Below are 25153 nucleotides of genomic sequence, written 5' to 3'. Positions count from 1 at the left end.
TGTGGCCTCGGGTCTCCATGTCGCCTCTGATCTCGCAATCCAGCTCAGCACCCCTCTGAGGAGCTCCTTCTGCTCCAGGCCCTGAGCTGCCATCACCCCAGCCACTTGAAGCTCCCAGTTCCAGTGTGGAACACAAGAGAAGGTGGCCTGAGTTGTGGACAGAGGACTGGGAGTCCAGAACATTCCAGCACATCTGCTGCCACCGTTCCCCCTCCCCTTGCCAGACCCACGGAAAGGCATGGAGCTGAGTCCGTCCATCTTACCCCTGGGCCTGTGTCTTTCTTCCCCTCCGGCTTCTCGCACAGGTGTGTCTATGTGAAGGCTGGGTGCTCCGCAACCAGGAGCCCACCCAGGAGAGCGCTTGTGACTTCTGCAGAGACGTATGTAAACCTAGAGACAGGAAGCCTGGTGGTGAGGTTCCTCCACACCCCAGACCTGGGCCAGCCCCCAACGTCACCATGTTGGGCTGGGGTCCCCACCCCCTGCCTCTCAGGGAAGATGTCAAAGTAAAAATGCCAAAGTCAAGGGGAAAAGTTAAGCAGACTGAGGCTGGAACATAGTGTCTCTGCACTTCTCGTTGCATAACAATAAAAAGCTCGCATCGTGATGTTGTAATGGGATTTGGGCTTCAGGGAAAGAAGTAGGAAGGGAGTGGAGGGAGGGCACAGAAGGTAATTTGTGGAAAGTCGCAGACAGCTTCTCACTCTAGGGCCCTGAGGACATTTGTTCAGTGGCGTGGCACCAGAGGCATGATAGGTGGTTCAGTGTGGCAGAGAGGGCCTGGGCTGAGAGGAGGGTACCTGAGACCTGCAGAGTGACCCCCAGAGTGACCATGGACCAGACCCTTTTCCTCTGGGCCTTCGTCTCTGGCAGGCCCTCAAGTGTTCCTCTACCCAGGTCTCTCTCGAGCTCCAGATGTGTAGATCCATCCATCCATTGGACATCTCCACTTGGATGCTCACCCCACATAGCAAACCCAACATATCCCAAGCTACATTTATCTCCTGCTTCCCACTACCCTCCAGATCAACTTCCTGCAAGTCCCCCACTCAGCAGGGGCTTTGCCGCCTACCAGCTGCTCACGCCAAATAAACTGGGTGACTGGGTGTAATCTCTGACTCCTTCACCCACCCCCTCCCATGTGTTTATTTACCATTTCCTGTGGATGTTACCTTCACACTATCTCAGAAGTCTCTCCAAGTCACTCTGCCCAGCTACCACCATCCCATCCCCGGGTTACCACCCTGTGCCTGGACAACAGCTCCTGCCTCCTCACCAGCCTTCTGGCCTCCCCATTCTGTCTTCCTCTAGGCCACCCTCCTCACAGCAGCCTGACTGAGCATGTAAATACGCACAGGTGACCATACCCTTTCCCTATTAAGAAAAAAGTGGCTAGTTGAGCTTGCAACTCCAACAATTATTGCAGGCGCTTCTAACTTGAGACAACATTGTGATTCATTTGCAGCAGAAAGGCATTGTGCTACACCTCATTTTATAACACAGTGTACTGAAGGTTTGAGAGTCAATAAAATTAATATTTGTTGCTCATCAGAGGCATTCTTAAGTGAAACTGGCAGCAATATTTTTATTCTTTTTTTTTTTTTTTTTTTTTTTTTTTTTGCTGCAAATGCCTGGTGGTGAAGAACACAATGACTATAGCATGGTTTGGCTCCACTGCCTTGTTTTGTGCTAAGGCAGCGTTCTAGCCCAGATTGCTTTTGCAACATCATTGGAATGTCAACATAGTGACAAAAGCCAATAATGCCCTATTATTTTTATGAAAGTAGCTTGACCTCAAAATCTCCCTGCAAGGGTCTCAGGGACCCCATGGGCTACGGTTTGAGAACTGCTAATCTTGGAAACCTGTGTTCATTCTTTAGCTCTTCACTCTTTCTCGGCACAGACTTTAGTTGTCCCCCAGATGTTTTCTCTCTCTTCCTTAGTAACAGAATCCTCTCTTCTTAGCTGAGCTCATGGCTGCCCAGATTTAAGTGATGCTTAATCGTGGCCTCCCTTGCCTCTGGATTTGGCTAAATGACTCAATCTTGGTCAATGGATGTAAGTGCAAGTGTTAGGTGCAACTTCTAAGGACTGTCTTTCCAGGGAGGGTGTGTGTCCTCCTCAGGCTTCATCCCCTTCCTACAGGCTTGTTTGCAGCGGGCCTGCTTTTCTCATTTACATTACCTGGCAGAGGTCCTAATAGGCATTTATTCTTCTAACCCCTGATCTAATCCAGTTCTGCCCACTCATTCACATATTCAGCAAGTTGCATGGTTTTGTTTTTTTTTTTCTCAAGATTTTGTTTGCAAGTAACCTCTCCACCTAATGTGGGGCTCGAACCCACGATCCCAAGATCAAGAGTCACATGCTCTACCCACTGAGCCAGCCAGGCGCCCCTACTCAGCCAGTGTTAGGTGTCTTCCGGGCCCAAGGGACTCTGTGGGTGCTGGGGATGTGATAAGGCTGACATGGACACCCCTCCTGCTTGTGTCATAGACCCTAAACCATTAATAATGCCATCACAATTGGACAAGTGCTACCAAAGAGAAGCTCAGAGTCCTGGGATCTTATCAACTCATTTCAACTGGGAGATCAAGACAGGCTTCCCTGGGAAGTGCGTATCAGAGAGCGTGTGCTCTGCTACAAGTGGAGGAACAGTCAACATAAAGTCAACAGCCCCTGGCTGTTGAATACTTAGGCTAAAGGTGATTTCTCAAAGAGGTCTGGAGGCAGGTGCTTCAGGGGTAAGGGAGGTGAGGGGGCACCCCGCCGTACCCTGCAGCAGGATTTGTGTGTCTGGATCTTGTTGCTTCGCCATCCTCGGTACGTGACCCCTCGTTTCCCTTAATAAGGTAAGACCTCCCAGGCCCCCGTGCTTCTTCGCCTTTGCAAGCACTTGTCCAAACATAATCATTATGAAATTACTGCTTAGAGTCTGTCTGGCAAGCTCGAGTGGTGAGTCTGTCTGACTTAGCACCCAGCAGAATGCCTTGGGCCTGGTAGACCCTTCATACTTATTGAATCCTTTGTTCAAAATATTGAATCGTATTGATATTTATGGATGTTAAATGTGTTGTGGTAAAAGAGGAACACCGGAAAACTTACCCTGTTAACCACACTGAAGCCTACAGCTCTGTAGCATTAAGTACACTCATGTTATTATTATACATCTGTCTCCAGAACTTTCTCATCTTCCCCAGCTGAAGCTCTGGACCCTTTAACACTGACTGCCCATCCTCCTCCCCCAGCCCCTGACTGTTGATTCATTTTTGAGTGAATGACTGGAAAGCAAGGATCACAAAATCAAACGCCTACAGGAGCCCGCTAGGTAATACAAGTGAGAAAGCAGGTTGACTGTAAACAGTAGGGAGGGGTGGGGACTGAAGGAAGTCGGCAGGGGGCAGGGAGGGGGCTACCGGCCTCATCTAATGAGGGCAGCCATGGACCACACAGCTCCAGCTGATAGGAGAGGTTGCACCAGAATAGGTGAACCCAGACTAGTCAGCTCTACCAGAATGTCAAGGGAAGGTGGAAAAAACAAACATTTCTATAATATCCCCTAACTCTAATGCTGGTGACAAATTTTCTGTTGTTGTTCTAATCCTGAGTAAGTCAAACAAGGCATTCCAAGGACTGGATCTAGCTTAGGGCCACCAATTTGCAAGCCATGGACCCGATGGACTGTGGGATGGCATCCAGCTCTTGGGTCTGTGACCTTGTCAGCCCATGATGATGGATCCTCAGGAGTCAACAGTCCCCAAGAACCTGGCTCTCCCTCTGGTTTCCACGGGGAAGGATAACAGAAAGAGAGGAAGTTTATGTTGAACATTTAGGACCGCCATGTGCTTGATATGGTGATATATTTTATTTAAGCCTCACAGCCATGATAGGGCATAATTTTTATTCTTCACATCATACAGATGTGGAAACTAGGCTCAAAGAGTTTAAGAAAATTGCTAACAGTCACAGAGCTAGTAACTGTAATTGCTGGAACTGGGATTCCAACTTACCTACTGGGGCCCCATCCCTGGATTGTCCCCCTCATCCCACTGCCTCTCCTCTGAATTGAGAAAGGCCAAGATGGGAGCACCTGGATGACTCAGTTGGAAGAACCTGCAACTCTTGATCTTAGGGTTGTGAGTTTGAGCCCCACGTTGGGGGGTAGAGATTACTTAAAAATAAACAAATAAATTTAAAAAGAAGAAGAAGAAGAGAAGAAGAAGAAGAAGAAGAAGAAGAAGAAGAAGAAGAAGAAGAAAGCAAAGGCCAGGATGATGGCTAAGAGAAGTCTTCTCCCAAGGTGACAGAGGGGTATGAGGCCAACAATCACATTTGGGGCTTCTGAGACTTCACACTACCACGATCCCTCATATGTATGGAGTGATTTTCCATTTTCAAAGCACTTTCATGTACATTAGCACAGGCCAGACTTTTTGGTAGGTATTACTATTCTTGTTTTACAGAAGAAGAAACTGAAGTTAAGTTGTCTGCTCCATCATAGGCCTATACCCATGGACCATGGGGATTTCCAGAAGAATCCTGCTTCTTGGCAGAGAGCTATTTTTGCTGCCTGTATTCTGTCTCCAGACTGGAGGAGGGGAAGGAGGCCAAGGCAGGAGAAAGATGGGGAACATCGTGGACTGCTGATGGAGTGTCGGGGACCAGGCTGTTGGAGAAGGGGTAGGGCAGCCTGTGGAGTAGAGAGCTGGAAGCCACAGGTGCAGTCTTGTGGTGGCCTCCTTACCAGAAACATCTGCAGCTTCACTGACACCCTCCGCAAAGGGGGCTGGGGGCAGGGCTTGGAGACGGGGGAGGTACCGGAGGGGCGACAGAGGCTGTTCTTTGGGAAGCAGAGTCTTGGAGGGCTGCCCCACCCCCAGCACAGCCATATTGTCCCTAACACCATGACCACTTTTGGCAACTCTGAGGGAGGTTCCTGGGCCTCCCACACCCCATGGGAGGTCTGAGTAGGCAAATTTCAGAGTCTGGCCTGGGCTCAGCCAGCTGGCACCTGCAGCCCTTGAAGAAACTGCCAGCCACAGAGTGGAGCAGCTGGAACCTATCCCCACCCCAACCCCCTTCCCTTCAAAGGGTTAACTCCACCTGGGGGTGGGCCTGAGCAGGGACACCTAAGCTCTTTGCTCACCTCCTTTGGTGGGGGCTAGGGGGGCAATAGCAGGGGCTCAGGCCTGAATCCTAACACCTCTGCCTGTCGGGGGAAGTGGGGCAGGGAAATTTCTGGGCCTGCCCTGCCCCAGGGAGATGAGAAGACCAGACCGAGGGTGGGGGACACCTGGCAAATGTGACCACGGGTATGAATGAGCACAACATGGCCTCTTGCCTAACACACTTGACTTGGCAAGGCCTTGGACCTCATTTGGCCTCCAGAACTTCTGGACAGTAGACACTGGAAGAGGCTGTTGGGCCCACTGCAGAGGCTAAGGGTGGAGGAACTCAGAGTTGCTCCTTCTCCTCATTTGGCCTCTCTTTCAGACACTGTTCCCCCATGAGAGCCAAGCTATCATAAGCAAGATGGCCCCCAATGATTCCTGCTACCTCCAGTTCACACCTTTATGTTGTCCCCTCCCATATTGTACCAGCGCTGGCCTGTGCAACCAATAGAATAGGGCAGAAGTGATGGTATATCACTTTCCAGATTAGGTTTTAAAGACATGGCAGATTTTATCTTGGCCACTCTCTTCCTCTGGGAAAGCCAGTTGCTATGTGGTGAGCAGCCTTATGAAGAGGCCCACACACCAGGGCACCTGGGTGGCTCAGTCCATTAGGCGGCCAACTTCGGCTCAGGTCATGATCTCACAGTTCGTGGGTTTGAGCCCCACATCAGGCTCTGGGCTGACAGCTTGGAGCCTGCTTCAGATTCTGTGCCTCCCTCTCTCTCTCTGCCCCTCCCCCGCTCATGCTGTGTCTCTCTGTCTCAAAAATGAATAAACATAAAAAAAAAAAAAAAAATGGAAGAGGCCCACGCAGGGCGGAACTATAGCCTCTGGCCACCAGCCACCTGAGGGAGGCTTTTTGGAAGCAGATCCTCTAGCCCAGCCAAAGCTTCAGATTGACCATAACCCTGGCCCACATCTTAACAGCCTCACAAGAGATCCTGGAGCCAGGGTGCCTGGGTAGCTCAGTCAGTTAAGCGTCCAGCTTCAGCTCAGGTCATGATCTCGCGGTCTGTGAGTTCAAACCCCACGTCAGGCTCTGTGCTGACAACTCAGAGCCTGGAGCCTGCTTTGGATTCTGTGTCTGCCCCTCCCCTGCCTGCTCTCTGTCTCTCAAAAATAAGCATTAAAAAAGAAAACTACTCAGCTAAGCTGCTCTTAACTTTCTGACTATGTGAGATCATATGTTTATTGTTTCAAATTACTAAGGTTTGGGATGATTTGTTATGTAGCAGTAGGTAACAAATAGAGTTTCTGTCCTCTTTAACAAGTGTTTAAGATGAGCCCTCACCTCAGCCCCCACCAAAGGTTCCTGAGTTCCCTGCCTCTTTCATGCCCCTTCCCCTCAGGACCTCAAACTGGAACACTGGTTTATCAATAAACTTGGAGATACAAGATGAATTCACCTAGCTCCCTGGGAGAGTTAAGAGGACAGCAAAAGGCAGGGAAGGAGGAGGTGCCTGGGTGGCTCAGTCAATTGAGCGTTGGGCTCTTGGTTTCAGCTCGGGTCATGGTCTCATGGTTCGTGAGTTCGAGCCCCACACTGGGCTCCATGCTCACAGTGTGGAGCCTGCTTGGGACTCTCTCTTTCCCTCTCTCTTTCTGCTCCTCCCCCTCTGTCGGTCTCCCTATCAAAATTAATTAATTAATTTTTAAAAAAGAAGAAGAAGAAGAGAGGGGTGCCTGAGTGGCTTAGTCAGTTAATCCTCCAACTCTTGATTTTGGCTCAGGTCATGATCTTGTGGTTGGTGAGATTGAGCCCCATATTGGGCTCCACGCTGAGCTTGGAGCCTGCTTGGGGTTCTCTCTCTCCCTCTGCTTGTCTACACTTTTCCCCTACTTACGCTTTCTCTCAAAATAAATAAACATTTAAAAAAAAAAAGAGGTCAGCAAAACAGTCAGTGGTTATCCTGCTGGATGCAGTGGGGGGAGGTTGGGGGAGCTGAAGGGGGGAGTAGGGATGTGTCACCCCTAGAAGAGACTCCACAGAGGAGGGGGTGAGAATGAATAAAAGGAACCCTGTATGCACAAGCCCCATGCCCCCTCTTCCTTGTACCCTTTGCTCTTCTCTTCCTTATTGGGTAGAGGAACAAGGTGGCCTTTCACTCTGCCTCTGTCCCCTCCCTGTCCCCTTCATTCAGGAGCAAGGGGAAGTCCCCACATAGACGACAGTGAATCCTTGATGACTACTCTCATAAGCCCAAAGGGCATAGGATGTTACCCAGTAGAGAGGAAAATTGCCACCCACAGAACTTTCCAGGAAACCCCTGCCCCCATTAAAACATGGGGGCTTCCATTACAGCTGTGGAGAGCAGGGTCCTAGGGCAGAGCCGAGGGTCTCCTCAGCAGCTATCCCCAGGCCACAACAAGGGGGGACCTCAAGGCTTCTCAAAGAAACTTCAGGACTGCACTTGACAGTGTCATTATGGGCCAGAGTCTCTTTCTGTGCCACTATTTCTCAACCTGTGACAAGATCACCGCCATACTAAGGCTCAGAACTTCAGGTTGCCTTAAATGCTTTGTTATTCAGGCTTCAGAGGGTGTCCCTCTACTTCTAAGGCTCTGCACAGAGGGATCCCAAAGGTATCCCTCTGTCCCCGAGTCTCTGGCCATCGTGTCTCCACAGGGATATGTCTTCAGCCTCATGGTTCGTGTCACCGTGCACATGGCACCCAGGCTCAGGGGGTACCTGGTGTGTTTGCCACAGTATGTGCACGTGACCTCCTGTGCCTCCTGCTCCTGCAGACTCACTCCCACTGCCTTTCAGTGTTTTTTTCCCTCCTGTCCGTGCCCTGCCAGAGCTGTCTGCAGCCAAATCCAGAGCCCAGCACATGTAGCAGGCGGAGGTCTAGGTCCCTGGTGTGGGAGCTGCTGGGGGATAAGGCTGTGTCCTCTGCTGCATGACCATCTGCGTGGCCCAGGTGAATGTTCTCTCCAAGAGAGAGACAACACGGAAGGCAGGCAGGCTGGTGGGTCTTACGTATACTTCCTGGCATGACTGGAACACGGAGGCCGGCTGCCTCCTTCACAAATGGGTCATTAGACAAGCACACCGTGAATGGGGGACCTCAGTCTTCAAAGCCCTTTTACTATCTGGTACTCACAGCAATCCGTTTTAATGGGTCATTATCATTATTCCACTGAATATGAGGAAACTGAGGCTGAGAAGATCAAGCCCTGGTCACATCAGCAGAGATAGAATCAGAAGCTGGGTCTCGGGACTCCCAAAGCTGCACCATAGCCTGCTGTCTTGCTGGCCATTTTTCTCCCCACGTGGGGCCTTTGTTCACAGCACGTCCCTTTGTCAGACTTGGATCATAACCTTGCCAGGGCCGGGGCTATTTGTCCTGAGGCATGCATCGTTCAGTGCCTCTCCTGGATAGCGTACACGGTATATGACCACCGCTTGGTGCACACTCATATGCGGACCACAGAAAGTGAATAGCACAAAGATGGTGACTGCACACCAGGGATCTGTGCCTGTCTGGACCCCAGCGCCGTTAATCTCCTCCAGCCCGCCCCAGCCTGCCCAGTGACCTCCTGTGGTATGACAAACAGTGACCACTGGGTGGCAGTGTGTTCTCATGCCTGGGACCAGACAGGTTGCCCAGAGCCAAGGAACATGGGGGTGGGGTGGAGGCAAGCAGGATCCACACCGCCAGCTGTCCAGAAAGGTTGCAAGACCTGATCCCCTGGAGGACGTGACATGGCAGGGCTCCCCCGTGTGTGCATGTGTGTGTGCGTGCGCGCCCGTGCCCTGCAGCAAGAAGGCCAAGGACAATGTGAAATGGAGCCAAGAGTGAGGTGGGGTGGGCCAGGGGAACAAAAATACGAAGGAAACCAGGGCAGCCAGCGTAATAGCGAAGGACACAGAAGAGAGCTGCCGAGGTAAGGGGTGAGGGCTTCTGGAGCATCAGAGAAACAACTATCCAGGAGAGAGAGAGAGCAAGAGAAAGACCAAGGCAGAAAGAATCACAAAGAAACCAGAAACAGAAAAGAGGAAGATAAGAGAGATTGGCTGGGGAAAGTAGGTCGGAAGGCTGAGGTGGGAGAAGGGAGCCCCCAGAGGCTGGGCAGAGACTAGAACCTTCACTGGACAAGAAGAAGCCAGACTCAGGATTGCTGCTGACAGGGAGTTTATTTAGACTGAGTTGTGAAGATCTGGCTGCCTCAGCTCCAGGTCAGAGCTGCTCGGGCTCCGGCTCGGGCTCCGGCTCGGGCTCCGGTTCCAGTTCCGGTTCTGGCTCCAGCTCCCCTATCTTGCTCTGGGTCTGAGGTGGGTGAATCTCATGCTCCAAGGCAGAGAATCTTCTTGGACGCCACTATGGGAAGACATGGAGGGTGGGTGGGGAGAAAGATGAAGGGAATATGGAGAATACTGAGTCTCTCTATTCTTTCCCAGTCCCCTGTGTTCCCCATCTGGTCCCAGGCCTTTTCTCAGTCCCTTCAAGCCTCTCTTGGGTCGTTTGGGCACAAGGGGTCCTTGGAGAGGCTTATGAAGAAGGGGCTCTGCAGGCAAGATCAGGAGTCCACCTTGGTCATCTTCCCTGAGGAGAGGGTGCCAGACAACACTCAGAAAACTAAAGGGAGGGGAAGCCAGTTGCCAGGGCAGGGGGCCGGGGGTGGGGAGAGGCAGGGAGAGGTCCCTGGCTCACCTGTCTTCTCCAAAAGTGAAAGCCAAAGGCTCCAGTCATCAAAAGGAGCAGAAACAGGATACCAAGGATGAGAAACAGAGGGAGCTGGCCTGTCTTCAGGGGACCTGAGGCCCTCCCAGAGTGTTGGGCACCTACAGGAGTACAGCATTAGGCATAGGGTCATAGTTGAAAGGATATCTTGCCACACCCTCATATGTTACAGATGCCAATGAGACAGTGAGACCCAGAGTGTAGGGACTTATGCAGGATTGTTAGCTAATTAATAGCAGAAGTGAGTTCAGGCCTGGACAAGAGCTGGAGGTTAGAAAGAAAAGAGCTGGGATGGGGCAGGGGAGGGGTCTGGAAAGCGGGATCAAGATGGTTGGTCTGGAGCTGGCGCTGTGGCACTGTGGGGTCTCAGACCTGGGCCAGACGGCTCAGCGAAGGATACCGCTGTCCCGAGAAGCCTCTCCCCCTGGTACACGTGGCACTGCCAGGGCTGAGAAACGAGTCTGGCCTGCTGCAACTCCAGCCAGGGTCCTGGGGAACTTCCCCAAGACGGCTTATCCAGGGGGCTCCACACAAAACGCTCTTGTCCGGATGCTGGAGTCACCTCACAAAGCAGTTTTCTCGGGTTGCCAGGTAACCCAGAGGACTTGGGAGTCACTGAAAAAATCAGAGGGAAGAGACCTTTGGGGCCCGACACCCTCACTTGAAACCACAGAGTCAACTCCCAAGTCTCAATCGCCCTGCACTCACCTGGGCTCTGATTGGGTGAGGTTGAGGGGAGGAGATCAGGGTCATGGCCAAATTAATCTTATCAAGACAAAGCTCTGGGCAGATCACTCTGCTTGCTGCCTCAAAGCTTTCCAGGCTCTCTAGTGCCTTCAGGGGACAGTCAAACTCAAACTGGCCCAGAAGGATCACATAGCAAATACTATTTTGGATTCTTTTACATTAGTTTCTACCCAAATGTTCAGGAACCCCAATATCAGTCAGGTATGTTGCCCCCCCTCCCCCACCATACACCTTCTACTTTTCTTGTTTCCATGACTTGGCTCACATCAGTGTCCCCTGCCTTGAGGTGCCCCTGAATGAACTCTACCCCCCTTTCCGAACGTTCGGAGAACAGTGAACTGACCCACAGATGGCTGATCTACAGACAGCATCTCAAAGCTGTACAGTGAGAGATAGCACGGGTAAGAAGACACCAATGGTGAAGGGTCTTGAGTTGAGCATGGTATACAGGCACCTGAAGACTTGGTGACAGACACACCTGACCTTAGACCCCGAGGCTGGTACTTCCCAGCTGTGTGATTTGAGAAATTCTTTCTCTGTAAAACAGGAGTAACAGTCTCTCCCAGTGAGCTGTCATGAGATAGCATGGAACACTAACACAAAACAGCTGACGCTCAAGAAGACCTGAGACAGGGGCAGTTGGGTGGCTCAGTCGGTTAAGCGTCTGACTCTTGATTTCAGCTCTGGTCATGATCTCATGGTTCATGGGTTCGAGCCCCGCGTCGGGCTCTGCACTTACATTGTGGGGGCTGCTTGGGAGTCTCTCTCTCTGTGCTCTTCCCCATCCCTCTCTCTAAATAACTATAAATAAACTTAAAACAAAAGAAGAAGAAGATGAAGACAACCTTGGATGGAAAGAATTGGGAGGCTTTGTCAACTGACTGGATGTGGAGGAAGTGGGAGGCTAAGTGTCAGGGCAAGTGGGATTGGGGCGGGGGGTAGGGTGGGGGGGGAGTTACTGACAGAAAGGCTAAGTCAGCAAGAGGGCTCAGTGTGAGGAAAAGATGGGGTTCAGAGTGAGCCTGAGGTGTGGGTACCATATCTAGGTATCCTGGAACAGGTGGAAATTCAGCACTGACCCTCAGGAAATGTAGGACTGTTAACATATTCATTTATTCACTCAACCAATTGTACTTTATTAAGCACCTACTATTCGGTACCACTATTTAGGGGCCACAGGTGAGCACGGCAGGACACAGCCAAGCTGCTGTGGCTCATAGTTACCAATCAATCAACACATACTTCGGAGTTTTGAGGGTTTTTTTTTTCTTCCTGTGTTTGTTTTATACTGTCTTAAAAAAAAAAAAAAAAAAAAGCCCTTGCTCAGTAAATATTTGCTGACCAAGGGACTGATTGATTAACTCCTCCCAAATCCAGGCCACTTCCTGCAACTTTAACCCAAGCCCTGGTCCCAAAGTAGACAAGGATTCCAGAGCTATATTCCACCTCTTCTGAACCATTCAAGCTTTTGCCACCTGTCCTTGTAACTTCTCAGACCCTGCCCCCCCGCCCCCCATTCAGAGCAGGGTGGAATGTTCATCTAGTGACTCAGGGGAGACTTTCTGTTTCGGTGGTTCCTTATGTGGGGGCGAGAAAAGAGGAGGCCACAAGGGCAGCCTCTGCGACTTGTGCCCAGTGGCCTGGCATCCTGAAGAGGATTTGCCCAGTCTCTGCCCAGCCAGCCTTCCCTCCCTGTCCCAGCTCCCCTGGGATGGGACCTACTCCTTTCCCACCTGGGGCTGACCTGTGATGACTGCCAAGATGACAGTGACACTGAGCTGCTGCCCCTGCAGATGGACGTGGCAGGTGTAGGTCCCAGCCTGGGCCTGGCTCACAGCCTCCAGTGGAAGGGTAAAGTTGCCATTGTCTCCAGCCACCAGGAGGTCGGGGCCTCCACCAGGAGGGGCCCACTTGGCAGTGAGAGAAGACAGGGTCCCCAAACCGGGAGGCAGGTGGCAGGGCAGCTCCACCCTGGAACCTGCTCCAGCATACACAGTCAGAGGCACTGAGGGCTCCAGACCTGGGAAAAAAGAGAAGCCAAAGTTGACAGGAGGCACAGAGGGGCTGGAGCCCTGGAGCTGTAGGTAAGGGAGGCAGAAGAGGTGGTCAGGCTCTGAAGGGTGCAAGGGAGCAGATAATGTGGATGAGCTGAGGATGCTCTGAAACCCCCATGTGGGCTGGGCCAGGGGGGAGACCAAAGGCTGGCCAGTGAGGCCACAAGGAAAAGCCAGAAGAGGGGAAGGCGGTGAAAAGGCTGCAATGCGAGATACGAGGGAGTTGGACAGTGAGGCCCAGGCAATCACAGTGGGCACCAGCTGCCGGAGACCTGGTTTGGGGACCCATAAGTCAGGGGGAGGTGTCAGGGGGGCAGGAAGGGGTTGTGGTCAAGTATGAAGTCAGACTGGAGGAGTTACCCAGAACAGTGAGGTTGTATGTAATGGAGACATTGAAGCCATCTCTGTAGGTGAGGAGGCAGCCCCACGGCCCAGAGTCCAAGGGGCTCACTTGGGGCAGGAAGAGGAGGCTTCCAGCTAAGTGGTGATGGGGGGACTCCTGGACAGGGACTCTGCCTCGGAACCAGTGCACAGAGGCTGGCAGGTCAGGGCGGCTGAAGGAGCAGTTCAAGATGACCCAGTCAGAGATCCGGAGAGACCCAGGGGGGCTGGCAGTCACTGCTCAAGGATAAAGAAGGTGTGATTAGCTCCACCAGAAACACCTTCCAAACGCAGCAGGCCAACTAGGCTGGAAACAGGCCCCAAGCTGTAGACTTCTTTGTCTTTTCCACTCCAGCTCTCCTCCAGCCACCCGCCCCCCGCCCCGCGCCGCCCCAGTCCAGTGCCTGGCACATGGAGGCGCTTAGAATGGATGCTCAGGAATCTTCTGCCTACTTCCCCCCACCCCTGCCTCCAGTGCCTCCAGTTTACTCGGCTGGGTCTACCCTCCCCTTTCACCAGGCCTTGCCCGAGGATATCCACCAAGCCCACCCCCTGAGCTACAGAAGTCTGAAATGAGTCACTCTAGCCCAACACTCCCCCCCCCCCACCCCCCGCCCCCCGCAACCCAGGGGTGCCTCCCCTCCTCCACCCTGGCACTCCCAGGGTGGGTGGGGGAGGGGAGTTCCAGGGGTGATAACAATCTCTCCCTAGGGTCCTCCCCTCCCCCACACACGTGCTTCTCTGGGGGCACCTTCCACTCTGCCCCCCCACCCCCTTCCGCTACCCTCCTGGAGGCGGGGGGGAGGGGGACGCGGGGGGGGGTCGGGGGGGGGGGGCCTCTCCCGCCCTGCCCAGGGCGCATTCTTAGAAACACAGCCCCTGCCCCAGCCCTTCCTGCCTCCGGGGCGGCGGGGAACGCGGCGCCCTGCTCCAGCCCCCCTTCCCACGGCCCGCCCCCACCTACTGGAGGCCTGGCCCACGCGCAGACGGAGGCGGCAGGCGAGGGAGCGGTCTCGGAGGTGCACCGCAGCGCGGTACTCGCCGGCGTCGGCGCGTCGGGCCGGGCGCAGCCACAGCGAGAAGTCCCCGCGCTGGAGGCCGCGCTCTTCCAGCTGCACGCGGGGCTGCAGGGGCGGCCTCCCGCTGCGCAGGCCGCCGGGAGCCTGCATCAGCACCACGTAGCGGCGCGGCCCCGGGCCCTGGGCGGAGGGCGCCGCGGGGCGCAGGCTGGGCGCGGGAGCTGGCGGACCACTGGACGGGAGAGAGGGACGGGACTGAGAAATTCGAGGGGGAAGAAGCCCGGGGCGAGATGCAGCCCAGCCCCACTTCGTGGATGAGGAAACCCACCCAAAAGATCTCTTGACCGCTGACCGTCCCCATCCTCGTCCCCCCTCGGGTGGGGCCAGCGCCATCCACGCTTGGAGAGGCGGGCATAGAAGGGATGCAGGTGTGAGGGGAGCAGTCTTCCAAGGAAAGGCAGCGGGGGAGACCGAGCCACTGGGTTCTGGGGGATCGACAGCTCAGGGCAGGAGACTGGAGGCTGGCTTCGGCCTTGGGTTATGAGTCTGGGTGCCATTGCTGTTGGATTTGGGGGTTCTGTTGCCCAAGTTCGGGGTGCATACCTGTCTGGTAGATGGTGCCAAGTGACCCCTGCTGTTCTCAGAAGGCTGACATCCTGGAGGGGGATTGTGGGGCTGCAGGGGAGCTGGGCAGGAGCCCCCTCCTGGGCCCACACCACAGAGACCTCTGTCTCAGACCCTGGAGCCTCCACTGGGTAGGAAAAGAGGTCAAGGTGAGGGGCCATGAGCCAGAAGACTGAGGAATAGAGGAGCCTCAGCTACCTGAAGGAGAAACAGGACTGAAGTAGACATTGGGCTGCCCCTTCCCCACCCAACGGGAAGACCATGGAGAGGCTTTGGGGCAGAAAGACTGCCCGGAGCAAGGCCTTAGAAGAATCCACCAAAGCTAAGGACCTTGGCATCTGTGAGGTCCAGAAACCCCTGCTGACCACCCCCCACCCCCGTCCCCATGGGTCTGGAGGGCAACCCTCCCAGAGGGTCAGCCCCATCTTACCTGGAGCCACCCGCTGCAGCTGCAGAAGCAGCAGAACCAGGAACTGAGCCTCCCACATCTCCCCCTTAGGCCTGGGCCACGCTGAGCCCCCCCCAAAGGGAAGAGGTCAGAAAGAAGGGAGGGACAGATGGACAAAAGAGGGGTTCTGCAAAGATACCAGGTAGAAGGGAATCTAGAAGAGGGACAGGGACAGAAGCCTGGTACAAGAACCAATGTACCAGACTGGAATCCAGAGGCAAGTCAGCCAGATTGGGCAGCAGGAGTTGGGGAGGGGGTGGGGGTGGGGGTGTCCCAGCGAATGGGGCAAGGCAGTGGCAGAGAGCAGAGTGGAGGCCAGGTGGCTGTCTTGAGCTGGGAGGCAGTTCTGCTGCTCCTAGGGCCCTCGCCCCTGTCCTTCTGCCTTCCCTCCACCTTCCCCACTTCCCCTCCCCGTTGCCCCCCCACACACCCCAGGGCTCACAGTTTCGCTTCGCAGTGGAAAGTCTGAGGGGGTTGATTCCCAGCAGCATTACCCTCCACTTCTGTGGTGGCGCTCCCCTTGTTTATTTCCTCAGTCCTGGGTGTCCCCGCCAACCCTTCACCCCCCCTTCCCCCCCCTCCCTCCCTCCCTCCCTCCCTCCCTCCCTCCCTCCGAATCCTTTCCCCAGGGACCTTCTGGTTCTCTCCAAAAGCCTTTTCTGCCTGGAACTACCTGCTGGCCCATCTCTAAGCTGCCACTCCTGTCCCACCATTAACACTTTTTTTTCTTAGCAAGCTCTTCCCTTGGTGCCATCTCCTCCCTCATTCCCTTAACCTCCCCAGACTTTCACTTAGCACAACACCGGACTCCCCACCTGCCCAATGGTTCCTGGGAGTACAATGAACCTAAAAGATGGTAGGTATGGGGAAGGGAACCCCAAGTCCGGGGGGCGGGGGAAGCTACATTATATTGAGCTTTCATTATATGTCAGGCACTGTATAGGACACTTTACATACAGTAACTCATGAAATGTGATATTTTCCCATTGTACAGATGAAGAAACTGAGGCAAGTTCAAAGATTAATTTGCCCTGGTCAGTTAGGGAGTATGAGCCAAAAGGTGTGTGTATCTGGGTGTGTAGTCCTGACGCTGGGTGAGTTAAGGGTGTCCTCTTGAAGAATGATGGGGTTGAGTCGCACACACCCCCCTCCAGCTCAGACCACTGTGTCCTCATCAGCTTCTCCCAAACCAGAGGCTTTGAACTGTGAGACAGGGCAAGGGTGATGTGGTGAAATGCAGAAATCCTGCAACAGAGATCAAACTCGAGAAAAACGGAGACAGAACTAGGGAAGGAAGCCCTGACTGAGAGGGGAACTCTTGCTCTCCACCCCACCCAGCCTGAGGAGCCCAGCCCAGAGGGGTGGAGTGCAGGTGCCAAGAGCCCCCACCACACCTGGGAACCCCAAGAGGCCCTGGACTTCTCTCCTCGGCCTGCCCAAGGGCTCATCTCATCAGTGCCAGGTTTAGGGCACGTTTGATACCAGGCAACTCTCACTCCCTGTCCTAGGAGGCCGAGACCCAGGCCTCCCAGCCCTCTCCCACTTCAGGGGCGGGACTTCCTGTTTCTGAGGCTGCTTCTTTGCCTGGTTCAGCACAACAGAGCTGGTAGCTTTCCACTGGGCTCAGCAGTGTCTAGACCTGGTGTGGGCTAGCAGGGAAGTGTGTACGTTCTGCTGGGGAGGAGAATCCCCAAGAATTCAAAACCAGGACAGAAGTTAGCTCTCAGAGAAGCTGTGCTCCCTGTCCATCCCTGGAGTGCTGATCTTGTCTTCTTGAGTGGTGGGTGGTAGGAGGGTGCAGCTGCTTTTTTACAGAAGAAAAGGGTCCTGATAGAACCTGACGTCAGCCACCCTCCTCCCTCTGCCCCGGGAAAGCAGGAGACAGGTTAAAAACAGAAGCGCGACCGTTTCTTTATTAAATTATACAAAAAGGGGAGGGGAGGGGAGGAGGGCAGCTATGGGGCTCGGCCCCAACCCTGGCCCCACCCCGGCCTGGCGCTGTCTGAGAGAAGGGGATCTGAGGGAGACTCAGGGATCAGGCAGGGTAGGGATGGGCAGGACACGAGGCTGGGATGCAGAGGTGAGGGAGGAGAGGCTACCCGAGGAGGGGTGGGGAAAGGAAGAGGAGAGCAAAGACAGGGAGAGGAGCAATTGGGAACCAGCTGGGGAGCTCAGATGGAGCAGGTCGGGAGGTGGAACAATGGCAGAGTGAGGATGGAAGGGGCAGTGTCTGGAGAGGCGGACATGAGAAGGCTGGGGACAAAGAGGGTGGCAGTTCTGGTGCAGGGCCCAGAGCAAGGAACCAGGTGAAGAGTGGCTGCACTCGTCTGTTCCCACCCCCACCTCCAGGCCCCGAGGGGCCTCCCACCCCCAGCCCATTGGCGGGGGGGCTCATGCTGACGCCCCATTTTCTGTCTTCTGCCGCTTGGGATCCGCTTCATCCTGTGGAGGGAGAGTTGGGGTAGCTGCAAAATGGGAGAGGGACCTCCCCCTGTCCCTGCCCTGCTCCAGCCCCCGCCCGGGCACCACAGGCATCCAGGTCCAAGTCCAAAGGGCTCCCAGCCCCTGCTGCAGCCCTGACAGCCCCTCAGGCCCCACAACCCAGCCCAAACCTCCTCTTCAGCAGCTCTCTTCAGCGCGGGCCCTTCGTCGTCATCTTCTTCTTCTTCCTCATCTGAGGAGCCAGAAACGGGTCATTGGGGAAGGGCAGGAAGCTCTGGCACAGACCCCCTGTGGTCGCCCTCAGCCCTGCTTCAGGTCTTCAAGCCCACCCTGACTCTGTTCCTTTGAGCCCAGCCTCCCCTGCCCCTCCCCACCTTCTTCTTCCCCCTCATCCTCCTCCTCTCCGTCCTCAGCAGTTTCTTCTTCTTCCTCCTCAGCTCCGTTCTCCTCCTCCTGCGGGGGACCAGGAGGGAGAGCAGTGTCAGGCTGGCCAGGCTGGCAGTATGCCTCCACCACCACCAATGGCAGGGGTGTTGAGGGCCCAAAGGGTGGGGCGCGGAGGATGGGAGGGGCCAAAGCAAACGCAGGACCCAGCCCCCCGCCCCCCCCCCCCCCCCCGGGGTAACTGGAGGGGGGATCTGAGTCTCCACCTGACCCCTGCGCACCTCCACCACTTCTTTCTTTCGCTCTTTCCGGCTTGCCTTCTCCTCCACCTTCTCTTTCTTCTCCTTCAGGTCCTGCAAGAGAGAAAGAGGTCACCTTCCTCTCACCACAAATGAGCTGCAGCCGGTCCCTCTCGCCCCGTTCTCCCTCTGCAGTGAGCTTAGAGGAGTGTAAAAACGGAGGAGTTGGCCACAACAGCTCAGAGGCAGAACAGAGGTCCCCGGGTCCCTACGGCCACAAAGGGGCTGAGACCAGACACCTTCCCCAAGACTCAAGGGAGGAGAGAAAAGTGATGAAGATAGAGGAATGGACAGCCAAGGTAACTGCTCATGACCCCCATCAAGTTCTCCAAAACCTCCTGGGCTGAAGAGTTCAGCTCAGCAAAGCAAATCCCCTCCATCTGCTGGCAGCCCTGATGCCCCACCCCCTCTTGAGGTCCCTCCGCCTTCCTGGCCTGCCCCCTCCCACAGCCTGCCCTGCTCTGCCTTTTGTCTACCTCTGGGGCCTTTTCCTGAGTATTCTCTCTCCTGGGCATCCCTCCCGGCTTCCACTCTCAGCCTTGAATGCCTTTGTTTGTCTGTGTGTCCCCCAACTCCTCAGCCTCCTACTTGGCCAAACACGACAGGAATAGGGAGAGCACCCCAGCCTGATGCACACCTACTCCAAACCAGTTCCGAGTAGTTTCCTCCTCCCTAAGCCCAGCCCCTGGTGCAGGCAGTGGTGTGGAAGGGCAGAAGTCACCATTTCCAGGGGGAACATAGGTAAAGTACGATAAAGGAAACATGGAAGGGAGAGGGTATCAGACAGATGGAGAGAAAGACAAACAAGGTCTGGGGTGGGATGGGAATGTAGTAGGGGAAGGTACCTGCCTAGAGTGCCCTCCCTCCACTGCCCCCCTCTCTCTCCTTCACCCCAGGAGCCCACCCAGCAGGCACACCTTTGATGTCTTATTCTGATGTGGCAGACAGGAGTTGTGCATGGGTCCCTTCTCTCTGGACATCACACTGGCCCTTCCAATTTAGATTCCAGTCCTCTTTCCACACCCCCCCACCCCCACCCCAACCGCCCTTGGCAGGCACTGTTCAACTGTGGATGTCCCTGTGCCATCTGATGTGGTGCTGGTGTGCAACTCTGTGTATCTGATTCCATGTGGATGGAAGTTTTCTGTGTGAGTGGCTCTCCCGGGAGGGTGTGTCCTTTCTGGAACAGGATCAGGAATAGGAGTAGAGGTTGGTGCAGAATGGTTGACCTGGAGGGACACTCAATTCCCTTTTCCCTTTAAGAGGAACACAGAACACTGGACCCTCTCACTCCAGCTAGGTTTCTTCATGCCACTTCCCTGCCCTCATTTCGTTGCCACATGGTGGGGATGGCATTTCTACTACCTGGTGGGCTCTCCTCTTACATCCTGGGCCTAGAGAGCCAGGGGCTAGTCAGCTTCTCTCTGGGGGCCCCAGCACCAGGTCTGTGCTGCCCTGGCCTGAGTTTCCCATCTGGCCTGATAAAGAGAGAGAGGAAGGGAGGGAGGGAGAACGTCAGGGAGGGAGGGAGACTACCAGAGACCAAAGTCCAAGGGGCCGGGCCCTCTCCTCCCCTGTCCTGTCCTTCTGGTCACTGTCCTTCCATGATCCCTTTTCCAGGAGGGTATGTGACCTAGGTCTTGTGCTAAGCAGCTCCCTGGCCTCATTAACTCAACACAGGCACACACACTGACACAGGCTGACACCGATTCACACACACAGCTACAGAGGAGCGCCCACGAGATCCGGAGACACATGGCCCGGTGTTTGGGCATCCTGGCACACACTCTTGAGACAGCACGAGAGCACAGCAAAGCCATTCGGCACTCACAAAGCGGCAACATGGCTCCAGAACATCTACATCTCCACATGCACACATGTAACTGACACGGGCAGTCCCACACACTCGCTGGATTACAGACATACAAAGACACCTACTCAGTGAAGTCACATGCCACCGCACAGCCCACCGGCGGGCCACACGGCACACCTTATCAGCTCTCACACATAGCCCCTCTCTGCCACTGCCTTTAATCCCACTGGTTGCCCTCTTTCACTTCTGGGGCCTCTAGGAGACCTCTGTGACCTCCTCAACAACCAACCCTACCCCCTCCCCCAAAGTCGGGCTCCCAGCCCCCAAGCGCTGGCCGAATTAATTTCCCAAAGCGACACTCAGCAGGTTCCCTAGGGAAATTAGAGGAAGGCTGGAAGAGAGGCAAGGGCAAAGGGATGGGGCCAGGGAAGGGAGCTGATGAGAGCAAGGACGGCTCGATGCAATGCCATGTAACGCTGAGCTTCAGCTTTCTCGAAGGCTATTCCCGCCCCGCTTCTGATTTTTAGGAATCCAAGACTCTTTAAGCGTGAAGGGGGCGGGGGGTGAGGGGAGAGGCTGGAGGGGGCTCTGGAGAGAAAAGAAAGCTGAAGGCCAGTGGGGTAAGAAATGGATATAGATGGAAGGGAAGGAAAAGAGAGAAGGAGAAAACAGACACAGGCAATAGCTGTCCGAGCACAGAAGCAAGAGGCGGTCGGGCCTCGAGGGGAGGGGCCCGAGAGCGGCAGCCTCCCAGGAGAGTCCTGTTTACTCTGGAGGATCTCAAACCGCTTAGGAGAGGAAAGGTGAGGTCAGACTGGAAGGAGAGCCGGGGAAACGGGGCGCGGAGAGACGGAGCGGGGGAGGGGCACGGTAAAGTGAGCCGGGGCGCGCTCCGACGGGAAGCGGACGGGGTAGAGGCGCGCGAGCCGGAGCCGGAGCCGGAGAGGGGTGGGGACGGCGGCGGGGGCCGGGCGCGGGCCGAGCGGCGAGGCCGGAGCCGCGGCGCGCGGCGCTCTGGAAGCTAGAGGGCGCTGGCGGGAGCCGCGCGAAGCGGGGTAGGCAGCGCCGGGCAGGGGAGCGGGGGGGAGGGCGGAGTGGGGTCCGCCGGGACCCGGCGCCAGGGCAGCGTGGGGCCGTCGGGGTTAGCGTGGGGCGCAAGACCGCGCAAAGCCCGGGGATCGCGCGCGGTCCGGGCCGCCGCCGTCCCCGCCCGTACCTTGGCGCTCAACTCGGCCGCTGTCTCCACGCTCTTCTCCGACATGGTGCCGGGGCCGGGGCCGGGGCTGGCGGGGAGCCGGGGTCCCGGGGCCGGGACGGAGGGGCCCTGGACGGCGGAGGGTGGCCGCGGCCGGAACCTGGCGCGGTGGCGGCGGCGGCGGCGACAGCGGCAGCGGCGGCCGCTCAGCAAGCTGGGTCTCTGGAAGAGGCGGCAGAGGCGCGCGGGGTGGGGCGGGGGTGGGTCTGGAGCGGAGACCCGCAGGGCTGCGGCCGTCCGGAGGGCGGGCGGAAGGGCGGTGCGGGCGGTGGCCGGCGCGCTCCGGCCGCGGTCGCTCGGTCCTCGGCTCGCCGCCCCCGCACCAGCAGAGCTGCCGCCGACCAGCCGCTGCCGCCCCCGGGCAGGGAACCCGCTTATAAAGGCGGCGCTGCCCGACGGGAGGGGCTTCCCAGGGGTGGGGCTGGCGGGAGCGGGGAGGAGAGGAGAGGGGAGGGGGATGAAAGCGGAGGTTGGCGAGGTGGGGATAGGAGGATGAAAGCGAGGGGAGGGAGCGCGCGAGAGGCGGGAGGGAGGACAGGACCAGGAGGGGAAATGGAGAGACTGACGGTCGAGGAGAAAAGGAGTGGAGCGAGGAGGTGGAAAGGGGTGGGGTTCCTGCGGGGAGGGACCTCTCCGAATCCCGACCTACTGCCTGCGAAAGTGGAGTCTGTCTTTTGGGGGCGGACTGGAGGGATGGCCAGAATCCTACTGACCCTCCCCCAACCCCCCCCCGCCCCCCCCCCGCAAGAAATCCTGAGATTTTGCCAAGGGATGGGGTGGGAGAAGCAGATGGAAAGGCCGGGCAGGTATTTGAGAAACCAAAAGCTTAAAGAAGAGGAAGAGGGTGGCGGAGCCACTTCCACATCGCGCTGGCTTTCCCTTCCCGTCCTGCATCTCCATTCTCTGGCCTTAAGATGGAAGGGCCAAAAGGGCAGCCCACTCTCTGTCCTGCCCTAGGCTGACATTTTGTGACCCCTACTGGGTTCCTCCCGTCCTGGATCTTTCTCGAGATCTAGAGGTGTCAGGCCCTCCAGGCTCCTTCCTTCTCTTCCATCTCGGACCGCTCTTATTCGCCCATCTCATCTCACTTGTCTTCGCCTGGTCCTTCTTTTTCTCTTCATCCCTGTTCATTTATCTGTACCCAGACCCCTCCCTCACAACAATTTATACCTCACATCTCTCATTCTTCGGTTACCTCTTCTCCACCTCTCATCTCCCTTTTCTACCCTTCCATCTCTGATCTCTCCCCCCCCCCCCCCCCCCCCCGCGACCACACTGTTCCTGTCCCATGTGAGTCTGTCACCTGGCCTTGTATCCTTCGCTGATTCCCTCCAACTCCTCTCCAGGTCTTGATTGTCCACATTTTCCCTCTCTTTCCTTTTCTCTTTCCTCGGTTGCCATCTTCCCTAGCCTTTCTGGATTGTATTTGCCCCCTTTGCAAGGGGTTCAGGTCTGGAGTTCCAGCCCCGCCCTGTACCACTCATCCTCAGTTCCAGGCCCTCAGTCTTGGTATCTTTGGATGATTTTGAGAAGCTTGGAATTTCAGGAGCTGGGTGTGTTAACCGTCAGGAAGGTGGATGGAGTGGAAGGCTAGGGTTTGGAAAAAGATATCTTTGGTGTGTGTACACTCCCATATTTGTCTATCATTATCATTATTTGTCTTATTATTTTCATTTTCTTAAGAAGGACACACTGATCAATCATCATCATTTGGTATCTGAGTGCTTAAAAATACCATCTTCTGGGCCCGTGGTGTACACACTTCCCAATTTCTCTTTCTGACTCTTCTATCAGTTTCTCGGTCTCCATCTCCTCAAAAATCTTGGAGCCCCACCCAGGTTTTTCCTTGCCGGACAGACTCTGATCATCGTTCTCGGAGATCTTTCCATCTCTATCTCGATCTGTTTCTCTGACTCACTCACTGATGTCTTTAGCGATCTCTGACCCGCTCCATCTCTGTACTCTTCTTGCTTCATTTCTCTCCCTCTCCCCTCTCCTTTACCCCCCACCCAGTCTCCCAGTCTCGCTCCCTCCTGTCAATCTCTTTCCTCTCCTTCCCACCCTCCTTTCCTCATCCCCTTCTCCACCTCCCAGCCCCGCCTGCTGTCTCGGACACCCTGCTGGGCTCTTACCCTGTTGCCCTGGTAACCGCCCCCCACTCCGGTCACCTCCACTCCCCTCCCCCCTCCAATCACCGCCACCAACAACCTCCATCCACCTTCCTCCTATTTTTCCTCAGAGCCAATAGAAACCCTGTTGCCAGGTGGAATGCTCATTTGAATCAGCCAATCCAGGAGTCTAACTGCTTGCCCTGCCTTATATGGGGATTTGAGGAGGGCCACTCCCCCCACTCCAGCCCCACAGGGGACCAGCCCCTCCACTGTCCTTTCTCCCCGCCCTGGAGAGAGCCTGGGACCCTCCCTCTCACCCTTGTAGGAGGGCCTGGCCTCCCATTTCTCTAACTGGGACCACCGGGGTTAGTGTGGGGAGTGGGCCGGACTGTGGGCTGGGCCTCTGGGCTGGGGGTGGGAATGAGGTGTGATTAGGAAGGGGAGGCGGAGGGAGCCGGGAATTTTGCCCAGGGAGGGGTGTCTGGGAGCGGAGGCAGCTGCAGTGGAAAATTCCAGGGAGATGGAGAGGCAGAGAATGGGAATCCTGCCCCAAGGCCCAAGGGAGTGCCTTGAGAATCTAAGAGTTTGGACACTAGGGTCCCCAGGGACCACAAGAAAAAGATCCAGGAAGCAGAAGGCCTGGATCTAATTCCCTTCCTGCATGGGAGAAGCATCTCTTATGCTTTCCTGTCTGGTTGGACAGCAGACCAGTCTCCTGAAGTCTTGGCTTCAGGAGAAAGAAGCTAGAAGTGAAACTTAGGATGAATTTGGAGTAAGCCGAGAGCTGAAAGCCTAACCCCATACCCCTTAGGGTTAGTCTCTGGGCCTCTGGGGCCAGTGGTGTTAAATGATGCCAGCTTGTGTTTGGTCCTTTCCAGAGAACTATTTCTGAGACCTTGTAGAGGCTTGCCTATTCATAGGGTTCTATTACTCCCCAGTCCAACTGAGATTTTCTCCCACTAGTTGAATGGGGAAACCTGGTGCTTCTTACAAATTTTCTGGAGGTTGGAAAAGGGAAGCCAGGTGAGAATAAGGGAGGCATGAGCCCCTGGAAACCAGGACTTCTGGCTTGACATCCTAGAGATTTACTTCATTACCGTCTGGAAGGTGTTCAATTCTAATTATTACCTTCTCAGTCTTTTGAAATGTGGCAAGTGGTTCTTCAGTTTCCCCACTAGAGTGTCAGCTCTGTGAGGGAAGGACCCAGGCAGACTTTTTATTTTTTATTATTATTTTGTTAAGTAATCTCTGCACCCAACCTGGGACTCGAACTTACAAACCAAAGATCAAGAGTCACATGCTCCACCGACTGAGCCAGCCAGGCGTCCCAATTGCTATCTTATTCCTAAGTGAATTCTTCCCTCTCTCCAGTTTCCTGAGGTTTTTCAGCTTGCCTGTTTATCTGATAAGTTAAGTGCTAAGGAAGGGCTAGTTATCAGTGAAGGCATTGGACAACAGAAACCTGAAAGTTGGACCTCCCCACTCCTCACTGCTTTTTTTATTCTCATTCCACTTACAAAAACTCATTTTCTATTCCTCATTTTTCCTTTTTTTTTTTTATCTTTGCAAAATTCAGTGGAGAGTTGAGAGGAGAGGGACCCCTAGAGAGATGCCTAAACCAGCCTAAGTTTGCTCACGTTTGAGTTCATTGCCTACAGGAATGTTCCTTAAGAAATCCTCTTCACAGCGTGCCCCGTGGCTCAATCGGTTAAGCATC

The 25153-nt window shown here is 55.3% G+C and overlaps 3 protein-coding genes across 4 annotated transcripts in view; all 3 read right to left on the bottom strand.

The window, feature by feature from the left end:
- CD4 (CD4 molecule) overlaps positions 1–2204 on the bottom strand; it is a 44477-nt gene extending 42273 nt beyond the window's left edge. Inside the window, exons 1-2 of the mRNA XM_042945671.1 lie at positions 2185–2204; positions 264–390 (exon numbers count right to left, since the gene is read on the bottom strand). The gene's annotated coding sequence lies outside the window, so the exon portion shown is untranslated. The remainder of the gene's footprint in view (positions 1–263; positions 391–2184) is intronic.
- A 7089-nt stretch (positions 2205–9293) lies between these two features.
- On the bottom strand, positions 9294–15640 carry LAG3 (lymphocyte activating 3). 2 transcript variants are annotated; one of them, XM_042948399.1, is made up of 8 exons: positions 15575–15640; positions 14664–14811; positions 14006–14292; positions 13021–13278; positions 12351–12626; positions 10232–10474; positions 9830–9960; positions 9294–9496 (listed from the first exon to the last, which is right to left on the bottom strand). In XM_042948399.1, exons 1-8 carry the CDS (start codon positions 15621–15623, stop codon positions 9356–9358), a joined length of 1533 nt encoding a protein of 510 aa, XP_042804333.1. In that variant the 5' UTR covers positions 15624–15640; the 3' UTR covers positions 9294–9355. The 2 variants fall into 2 exon arrangements, with proteins under 2 accessions (XP_042804333.1, XP_042804332.1); XM_042948398.1 differs by lacking the exon at positions 15575–15640 and adding an exon at positions 15115–15525.
- A 1378-nt stretch (positions 15641–17018) lies between these two features.
- PTMS (parathymosin) lies at positions 17019–22538 on the bottom strand. Its single transcript, XM_042948268.1, has 6 exons — positions 22521–22538; positions 21287–21970; positions 18225–18311; positions 17949–18027; positions 17745–17806; positions 17019–17574 (listed from the first exon to the last, which is right to left on the bottom strand). The coding sequence occupies exons 1-6, from the start codon at positions 22536–22538 to the stop codon at positions 17524–17526; spliced, it is 981 nt and encodes a 326-aa protein (XP_042804202.1). The 3' UTR covers positions 17019–17523.
- Between the last annotated feature and the right edge of the window lie 2615 nt (positions 22539–25153).

The sequence above is a fragment of the Panthera leo genome, chromosome B4, assembly GCF_018350215.1.
Source record: "Panthera leo isolate Ple1 chromosome B4, P.leo_Ple1_pat1.1, whole genome shotgun sequence".
Taxonomy (NCBI): Eukaryota; Metazoa; Chordata; class Mammalia; order Carnivora; family Felidae; genus Panthera; species Panthera leo.
This window is presented reverse-complemented; position numbering and strand designations above follow the sequence as displayed.